The sequence below is a fragment of the Phallusia mammillata genome, chromosome 6 (genome assembly GCF_965637545.1).
Source record: "Phallusia mammillata chromosome 6, kaPhaMamm4.hap1.1, whole genome shotgun sequence".
NCBI lineage: Eukaryota > Metazoa > Chordata > Ascidiacea > Phlebobranchia > Ascidiidae > Phallusia > Phallusia mammillata.
Window position 1 is genome coordinate 7,645,125 of NC_137257.1, and position 9,715 is coordinate 7,654,839.

General features: G+C 37.8%; 1 protein-coding gene across 3 annotated transcripts; it reads right to left on the bottom strand.

The window, feature by feature from the left end:
* Nucleotides 1-321: 321 nt before the first annotated feature.
* On the bottom strand, nucleotides 322-7,201 carry LOC145234042 (ZP domain-containing protein-like). 3 transcript variants are annotated; one of them, XM_080098816.1, is made up of 13 exons: nucleotides 7,027-7,201; nucleotides 5,030-5,193; nucleotides 4,753-4,917; nucleotides 4,289-4,472; nucleotides 3,742-3,892; nucleotides 3,623-3,673; nucleotides 2,763-2,928; nucleotides 2,418-2,578; nucleotides 2,144-2,324; nucleotides 1,901-1,971; nucleotides 1,062-1,251; nucleotides 901-1,003; nucleotides 322-638 (listed from the first exon to the last, which is right to left on the bottom strand). In XM_080098816.1, exons 6-13 carry the CDS (start codon nucleotides 3,649-3,651, stop codon nucleotides 514-516), a joined length of 1,026 nt encoding a protein of 341 aa, XP_079954942.1. In that variant the 5' UTR covers nucleotides 3,652-3,673; nucleotides 3,742-3,892; nucleotides 4,289-4,472; nucleotides 4,753-4,917; nucleotides 5,030-5,193; nucleotides 7,027-7,201; the 3' UTR covers nucleotides 322-513. The 3 variants fall into 3 exon arrangements, with proteins under 3 accessions (XP_079954942.1, XP_079954940.1, XP_079954943.1); XM_080098814.1 differs by having other exon boundaries at nucleotides 322-641; nucleotides 7,027-7,198; XM_080098817.1 differs by lacking the exon at nucleotides 3,623-3,673 and having other exon boundaries at nucleotides 322-641; nucleotides 7,027-7,197.
* Between the last annotated feature and the right edge of the window lie 2,514 nt (nucleotides 7,202-9,715).

Consider the following 9,715-nt stretch of genomic DNA (forward strand, 5'->3'; position numbering starts at 1 on the left):
AGGTTTAGGTGTGTGGCATTTATTGCTGCGAGTTAAATACTTCTTCGGTTACCGCAACAGTTGGTAAGACTTGTGTTGTTTTTAAACTTAATGTGTTCCCCCATAAGATCGGCAAACAACTCATTTGTAAAATCAGCTGGTCGGAGGCCATTTTGGAACGCGTTTTAATCCTTCCCTCGTGTCACGTTCCCCATAACCGGGACGCAACAGGTTTGCTTGCTTCTTGATTTTCAGGTACGCCACTTGTGCTTTACTACTGCTACATTTATACAAATCTTGAAAAACAGGAAACTAAATAGCCAAACGATAAGTTTGCCAACTTTTATTTTCTTGAGTATGCGGGTATAAGTACTTATAAGACCTGTTTTGGTCCATTTAGCGACTGTTTGCGAAACGATAAAAAACATGGCTTAATTACAATGTCCAAAAACAGTAATTGAAGAAATTTTACCAAGTCGAAATCAAATTGAAAACTTTATCAAATTGTTTTTTCACATTCTCGCGGTGGAAGGTTTAATACTTTTTGTTAAGTATCAATCCAATGACACAGAAAACTATTAGAGAAAGCACAGCAACAAACAAAAGGACTGCGTCTGTTGTGTCGTCGTTTTCATTGAAGATATTTTCATCTTGCTCACCTTCTGAAAAAAAATATCAACTTAACAACTCATCTAATAGTGTTAGGATTACAAAACTTTTTGTAACGTTGTGATGCAAAAACGAATCAAATAAAACTGCGTCTACCATCTCATTACAGTGTGTGTATGTGTTTATGAGTTTACTCAGTACAGAGTCGATAGCAAAATAACACAACACACTTCGAAAACGGTATGAACACATAGGCACTTGCTTTATAAAACAAACAAATTAGTAAACCAATAAAAAACAAAAGATTTTCACCATGGTTGTCGTAACTTTCCGATTTTGCCAATCGAATTGGTCCAACAGACAAACGTCGGTAAGAGTTATCTCCGATAACTCGTCTCTTTCGCTTCATACAAACCTGCAATCCAAAAGCAAATAATTTATAATGCAGGGTGCCATTACGGAAAAATATCCACCTGGCCAGGGCACAGTCCAGTAGAGTTCTGACAAATAGTGACATCACAATGAACATAGATGTTTTGCTCGTTGTCAGTAAAGTTTGTCCACACAAAGCTTTTGAACTTGAACTCGGCGCAATTTGCCTCGTAGTTTTGTAAAATCTCCTTCGCATCCACTGGTTCACTGCCGCTGGGTGGTGCTTTGCATCTAAAAACATGTTACGCAAAAATTCGGGGATTGTGGCTATAAATTGTAAAAAAATGTTTGGGCCGATTGTAGTTGGAAAAGTTGGTTTAAACCAGGAGTGTGCAACCTTTGACACGGTGGGGCCAATACTATACCGTCATTAGTTTGCGGGTCGCACCTTCATATAGCACAAGGTGATGTTACTTGCATACCAAATAAACCTATTTTGAGTTAACAAGTAAAGTTCGCATTTGATTCTAGCCGCATTATTGTCAGGTCGCAGAAACATAGCACCAGGCGCATATATATGCTCAAAAATATAATCAGACTCGTTTTCCAGGTCATTTGAAATCCATGGGTCTCTGCCGGCTGCACAACCTTTAATCACCTGGCCGCATTTGGCCCGCGGGCCTCAGGTCAGGTCTCACACCCCTGGTTTAAACCACAAACATTATTAGTGCGTTTGTGCGAAAACGTTAATGGACCACACTAGAAAACGCAAAAAGAACTGAATAGAAAAAAATGGGAAAAATTGGTTGAACCCATAAGCCACTTCAACAAAATCTCAATGAAAGCTACGCGTGAAGCACATGAGGAAATGAAGTTAAAAATAACGCATGAAACATCTGGGGAAAAATATTGTTGTTTAAATTCAAGTTATATGTCTTACCCGTTTTCGATAATTGGATAAAGAAGTGTAGAACTGGAGTTATCTGATTGCGTTGCCCAACATTCTTCCGCCTGAATTAAACAAATTGTGATTCAACAATTAATTATCTGAATTGAGATAATGCATATTAGAATCTAACTAAAATCTCTCAGAATTTATAAGGTTTAAAATAAATATATATTTACCGTACATTTGTCGAAAGTTGTGGATAATAGAGAACGTTTTTCGTACAAACAAACCAACCTGGACAATAAATTCATCTACTCCGGATGGAATATTATCAAGCATCACTTTGGCGAAAATGTAATCAGGAACAATGACTGGAGAGTTTTCACCCATGACTGAGTTGAATCCACTATCGTTGTAGAGCTTGAGGGAAATTTCAAACTCACCAGGAATCGGATCAACAGCCGTTCCAGTTTCCCTTAAAAAGTGATTTTAAATAAAAATCCAATAAATTATGATATTTCAAATACACAATGCCTTTGCCCAGTGACGTACTATTTAGTTAACTAACCGAATTTCAGGCATGATGTTAACAGATTGAAGTTCGTAGGTGGCGTTAAAGTCACAAGTGATGGTCAAGCTGTAAGACACGTAACGTTGAATCGAATGGAATACATCCATTGCTTTAAAGTTCCACACGGCGAATGTAACATTCAGGCGACCGCCGTGGTTCTGAAGTAAAAGTTGACAAACAGATCATCCAGTGATGATAACAGGTAACTTTGTGATAAGCATTTAAACCATAAAATCTTTGCCATAAGTTTCAATTACCAAGAAGTGCACTCCTGAAACAAGCTTGAATACGGCATGGAGAACACATTGCTTGAATTAAGAAGAGAACATCACTATAACTTACTGTGTATGTTGCCTCACATTGAGTGAGGTTGAAATTTAAAATCGGTGAACTGCCATCAACTTTGCAGATGTTGGAAATACTACCAAGATCGTTTTGTCGAGTTTTTGATATGTAGAGCACGTCACCACTTTCATAGGTTAAGTTGGCCAGCATTGTGTTATCAAACCTAAGTTGATATAAAACATACGTTACTTAAAATACGTTGGTTTGAAAGCGCAACACCCATGTTACAGAACCTCGTAGTAATTCACTCACTACACTTGTTTTTAAGCTTCCAGTCTACTTAGTGATCAGTTAAATGTCACTGGTATGGTTCTTGTTTTACAAAATAAAGATACAATTCGCATGATTGTTTATTAACAGAAATGAGTTAATAGAGAAGTTTGTGATTCTTCTCTTTGAGAATCCTTAGTGCAAATACAGCCGATGGATTGGTTTGGGTTTAGTTTTAAACGGTTGTGGTTATCAACCGTTTTACTTTAGCGGACCCTTTTGTGATTCTATCAAGTTAATCTCGCTCCTATTTAACGTTTTGATATTTTTTGTCCTTTTTCTTTAACAAACAAAACAGGATGCAGAATATACAACTACGCTTGATCCAGGACGAAAATTCAAACCCGTTTGTCCGGGTTGGACATGGGAAATCAACAAGAAAGAGTCATTACACTGCGATGTGACTTAGTTTGCCACTGACAATTTGCTTATGTTGCATCACAATGGGGTTATATGTCACAATGCATTTTCGCTTAGTAAGTTGCCGCGGACTCCCTAAAAACGCTGTGTGGACCCCCGGTTGAGAGCCACTGATCTATTGTGTGTTTTGTTTGATGTGTGACGCTTATATGCCACAAAGTACTCACGTTATTTTTATCTGTTCCTCACAAGTCATACTGCTGGATTATCAGGAGGCTCTTAAACACAAGCGTAAATTATTTATGGTGAATGTCGAAAAAAGTGCATTTAAGGGGCTGCGTTTTACCTTCAGTAATTTGTATTGAAAATCCACGCCCTGCAGTCCCAATATCAGATGTAGTAATTATACGAAACGCATTGCCTTCAGTAGTAAAATCTTACTCATTAAAGTTTCCGGTCACTTGTAATCTTGGTGATTCGTTGTCGTCCGGAATTATCTGAAATTAGTAATGCCAGTATAGTCTTTGCGGTTTATAAGGTTTGTAGTTAAGTGTTGGGGCCAATATTCGGCCGTAAATCGAAGCAATTAAACGATAGATGTAGAGATGCTTGTTAAACGAATAACTTAACAGTTAACTGTTTCGTAGTTAATGTAAGAGGTATATCATCCTGTAACCAACTAGCGTTGTCAATAGCTTAATTACTCATCTTCTCATGGTGATCTGTAAAAACGTCAGCCTATTTTTTGTACAAAATCTCGACAAATGTTGAAAGCAGTGTGTCTCTGAGACAATTAATATTTTTTTACACTAACTTATTCTAAAACACTCATTAACAACGCACCAGTTGCTTTAGCGTTCAACATAAATTACGTTCTAAATACACCGTCTTACGTAAAAATAGTCGAAACCCTGTTCGTAATCCAATACGTCGAAGTCAAACACAAATTTGCTTCGATGTGGGTTTTGTATTCCCAAATGCACAAAGCAGCGTTAGCGTAATCTGCGGGAAGTCCTATTGGTGTTACTGGTTGGTTTAGGTTGTTAATAATGGTCTCTCCACAGCGATCTGGATAGTCTGTAAAATATCACATAGTTTAGCTAAAAATAATATTAATAGTTTTGTGCCATATTTTAGATTACGAATCTTAACAACCTTAGCTGTATGGTTAAATACTTGCACAGAAAAGAACTAAAAAAATGAAAATCGTTTTCGAATCATTGCTGACGGTTATGCCGAAATGGATTGATATTACATGCATTGATTCATTCCAAACGCTTAGCATACAGCTAAGGTTGTTACGATTCATACCAAAAGATTAAAAAAACGACACCAATTTGTTTCAACCATCACCCACATCTAATAGCTCCAACTGCAGCATATCCTGTATGTTCCAGTTTGCAATCCACAAAAACTCTAGAACAATTGCACCAAATTGGTCCGATCCGACTTTGATCAAACTGGCCTACGAATTCACCGCTGGTATCGAATTCACCGCTGGTATCGTTACTTTTACATACACCTGTAAAAGTTTTGTCACAGTTTTTATCTAGCAGCAATTGAATGTTATGTGGCAAAGTAATCATTTTGGGGGGAAAAATTAGGCAAACTCTCCTTTTCGAGATAGGAATCACCTTGCAATAGTCGTCTCCGTTGATGGGTGATAACCACCACTGGACAACCAAGTTTGATGCAGCAGTAGCGGTAAATTTCCACTCAAAGGTTGTACAGGATGCGAGAATATCCGTGGAAGCTGCCTGGGAAGCAGATGATACTTTCATACAGCCATGCACCTCCCCTGAATCGAGATGGAAGTCGTGTTAAACAGCACGTCAGAGTCGTTAGTTTACAATTAGTTTTTTGTACCCACTTTAAGTGTCATTTACGTAATTGCAGGTGTCGTAAAAAGTACGCATATATTTTTTTGGTTGCAGCATTTCAAATAGATGCACTGGCATAAATGTGTAGTGCAATGTGATATATAATCTGTTTGAAACAGTGCAGCAAATGAGAAAAATGTTTCAAAACCCAAAAAGGAGAAAATGTGAAATAAGAATGTGACATTAGTTTGTGCTTATTTTTTACATACAAATCCGGCCGATTATATCAGTCTTAATCCAGAAATTGACCCAAAGTCGTGATTTACCCGAAAACTGCTTTTACGGATTGGATCAATCTGGCAGAGATGTCTTAAAGATTTGTACATTTTGAGCTCTAAATCACCAATAGACAACAATACTGTCTAATCCAGTGGTTCTTAACCTGGATTCGATCAAACCCCAGGGGTTCGGCACAGAGATTCGATCAAACCCCAGGGGTTCGGCACCGAAATCTAAGCCCGAAGCCCGAAGCCCGGCCCGAACCCGAAACGTGTTTGAGAAGCCCGTTTAGGCCCGAAATTTTGATTGACAGGCGTATCCACGAAAGCCTTGCAACAAAGTATGAGAAAGAAAAAAAGAGAAAAGACAACAAACACAATGAACAATAGTAGACAATGGGGCAAACAATGCGTTTTAGAGTAGGGTGGGCATTAGGTCAAAGCCAAAAAATTGTTACTGAAAAACGGCGGAAACGGAACCTAAAATCAGGCCCGTTTTGAGCCCGTTTTGAGCCCGTTTTGAGCCCGTTTTCTGACAAATACCCAAGCCCGAACCCGGCCCGAACCCGGCCCGAACCCGAACCCGGCCCAAAAAGCCCGGCCCGACTTGCAACTCTGGTTCGGCAACGTCGAATCAGGGGTTCGACGAAGGTCTTTTTGAAGTACAATACAAATACTCGTTTTTGTCAAACTTTTGGGTGGCCGTCGGCAAAAATAAGAATCTGCGATGCGGCCGTCCTAGCAAAATGGTTGTGCACCCCTGCAGTAAGGTTTTCTTTTCTTTTTTGACATTACAAAGAGCATTGTTCGCGTTGTTCGTAAGCAGAAACCCAACGAAATTTTGTTAGCAGCAAAAACTTACTTCATCTTTCTCATGTTTGTGTACAGATGCTAAAAATACAATGTTTCATTTTGGTAAAAACTAAAAATTACCGTAATTAAAGCAATCATGAAACAAGTTGCTTGTACATGTCAGAATTTAACAAAATGGCAAACAGTGACTGTTGCCACTACGTTTGAAAAAAAAAACTAATTATAACCCACAAAACAAAATGGGTTAAAACCTTAGATGTAACTTTGGGGTTCGACCAAAGTCTGAAAAATATCGTAGGGGCTCGGCCGTTATATAAAGGTTAAGAACCACTGGTCTAATCTATGACTAAGCTGGAGCCGGCTTTAATTGGTGCCTGAATGCAATACATTACTTAGTTTGTGAAAAGTTGCTTCTTGGGCATTGATGGACCTACTAAGCTTTTGTAGCACTGGGTAAATATATTGTTTAGGCGACTTTACAAACATTAAAAACTGTTTACTCATTTTGTGCCAACCCCTAAGGGTATTTTAAATCAAAATAAAGTCCACGAAACAATATAGAGCACTTTTAACATTTTGACGAAAACAACATTGACCTAGCTTTCTAGCCATTATAGGTTTAGCAGCAAAGTTTTAAAATCATAAATATTAAATACGACATGAATGGAACGAAAATGTACCCAAACACGTAAATTTTTGGCAGCAATAATTGGTACTAACCTTGACTTGCTAGCATCACTCCCAGAGCAACAAAAATCCATCGAAACATGACGATTTTACTTCACCCTGCACAAGTAGTAATTGTACGTGTTGTCTCAATAAACGGCTTATTCCAGCTCACCATATAGTAATTACTGGCACAATTTAGGACAAAGGGATTTGTATTGGACAATATTCGACGGCCGTCATTTCCGTTTTGATAGGCGTGTTCTACTTCTACAACAGGTTTCGCGCTTCTGTAAAAGAAGCTGTAGAATATCATATGGCGTTTATTTTGCAGCAAATACATTTGAATAAGTTTGTAGTTCAAACAAATTCCAGACATATAAAAGGCACAAGTTCCAATCATATCTATCAAAGCCAGCACCAAACCCGATTCAAAACACTACTCTAATAAAACTTGGTGGATAACAACAGTTAGCACAAATCGACTTAAATAATTACACTTGAACACGTAATTAGTAATTACTTCTAGTTTTTCCGAGATAAACAAAAGGTGAGTGTTCTTGGAGAAGAAAATAACAAAGACATATCTGGTATTTTAGCAGGAACGAGAGGGGGCGTTCTTTTTTAGGTTTAGGAGACTAAACTTGATTAAATATAGCTTATAACCGAGATAATCCAAATTCAAAATGTTTTTTGATGATATTTTTTTATTACCGGATATCCAAACCGGTTTATAACGGAAACATTAGTTTAAAGCCCAAAATAAGATGGGACAGTTAATGTTTTGCCACGCTTGTTTGTCGTTATCGTCGGGTTAGGATGATTTTCATGCAGTTTTCCTCTTGGTTTAGGCGTAGCAATGTGCTAAAGACCGATGTAAAAGGCATGCTATTCAAATACTGCCAGTGGTATATTTCTGCATAGTGTTTGCACAAACCCTGGGCATTACGTGGAGTCGGCATGATTTAATGTTACGTTTCGTCGTTAGGTAATAACGGATGTTGAAACATCCTGAACGTTTTGCGTTGCTTTGTTGTTGCATAATCGCTACCCTAATGTTCTCTTAGGTGCGCAATGCGCAACTGTACCCTGTTTGCACACACAATGCTGCCAACAGAAGTTGTAAATAATTTGAAACATTTACAAAAGCATTACGACGAACCGCAACCAAACATGCCTTCATACTTATATTCAGCGGTTTTAGGGAATCCGGTCTATATTGCCCAAACCCCATTGGAAACGGTCATATTTGTCCCTATAACCTAACTCTGCGTTGATTGTGTTTTGATTTTCGTTTTTAGTAGCTGGTCAAGTGTGGTTATTAACGTCGATTTGTGCTAGGTGTTGTTATCCAGCAAGTTTTAAGTAGAGTAGTGTTTTGAATCGGGGTTTGGTTCGGGGTTCAATACATATAATTTGAATTTGTGCTTTTTATAAATCTGGAATATGTTTGAATTGCTGCAAAATGACCGCATATATACCTCATAATATCTTACACCTCTTGTTACACAAGCGCAAAACCTATTGTAGAAACACTACAGCCTATTTGAACGGAAATGACGGCCGTCGAATATTGTCCCATACAAATCCCTGTGGAATCGTATATTTAGGTCAGTAATTACTATATGGTGAGTTGTAACAACTAACAAGCCGTTCGTTGAGACGGCTGATATAATCGGCGGAATTTGTATGTAAAAAAACGCAAATTAATTTCACATTCTTATTTTACATTATCGCCTTTGTGGGTTTCAGAATAATGTGCACAAATTTCTCATGTGCTGCACTATTTCAAACAGATCATATATCACATTGCATTTATACATATTTTTGCCAGTGCACATATTTGAAATGCTAAAATCAAAAAATATGCTCGTGCGTTCTACGACTCAAGTAAACGCCTATTGAAATGGGCACAAAAACTAATTGCAACCTATGCTGACGTGCTTTTTAAAACCGACTTCAATCTCGTGGCAGGGGAGGGACAAGACTGTATGAAAGTTATACCTAGCCATTTAGCTACCGTGCTTATTCCCGCATCCTGCACAACCTTTGAGTGGAAATATATTGGTGAATCTGGATCAGACACAACTGTCCAGTGGGTGTTTTCACCTATGAACAGAGACGACTATTGCAAGGTGATTCCTATATCGAAAAGGAGAGTTTGCCTAAATCCTTTTTTACCCTAAAATGATTACTTTGCCACTTTACATGCAATTCAATTGCTGTTATATAAAAACTATGACAAAAATTTACAGGTGTACGTTGGTAATGATACCAGCGGTGAATTCCTTGGTCAGTTTGATCGAATTCAGATTGGACCAATTTGGTGCAATTGTTCAAGAGTTTTTGCAGATTGCAAACTGGAACATACAGGAGTTTCTAACGCACTAGTTCAAGGATGTGGGTAATGGTTAAAAAAATGTGTCGTTATTCTATTATCTTTTGGCACGAATGGTAACAACCTTAACTGTTGGCCAATAATCTCAGAATGAATCAATACATGTAATATCTTAAGTAGAACATTCTCTTTTGGCGCAACTTTCGGCAATATAATTATAAACTGATTTTCAACTTTTTATTTTAGAACTTTTCTTTCCAAGCATTTATCTAGAAGTAAAATATCCCACAAAACTATTGACACTATTTCAAACTAACTTATGTGATATTTCACAGACATACCAGATCGCTGTGGAACGACCATTATTGACAACCTAAACCAACCAATAACATCAACAGGATTTCC

Coding starts and splice junctions, on each gene's coding strand:
- LOC145234042 (XM_080098814.1), bottom strand. CDS start 3,651: ATGACTTGTGAGGAACAGATAAAAATAAC. Junction 1,004..1,061: donor CTGGACTGTGCCCTGGCCAG/GTGGATATTTTT, acceptor TTTGGATTGCAG/GTTTGTATGAAGCGAAAGAG. Junction 642..900: donor GGAAAGTTACGACAACCATG/GTGAAAATCTTT, acceptor ATTTTTTTTCAG/AAGGTGAGCAAGATGAAAAT.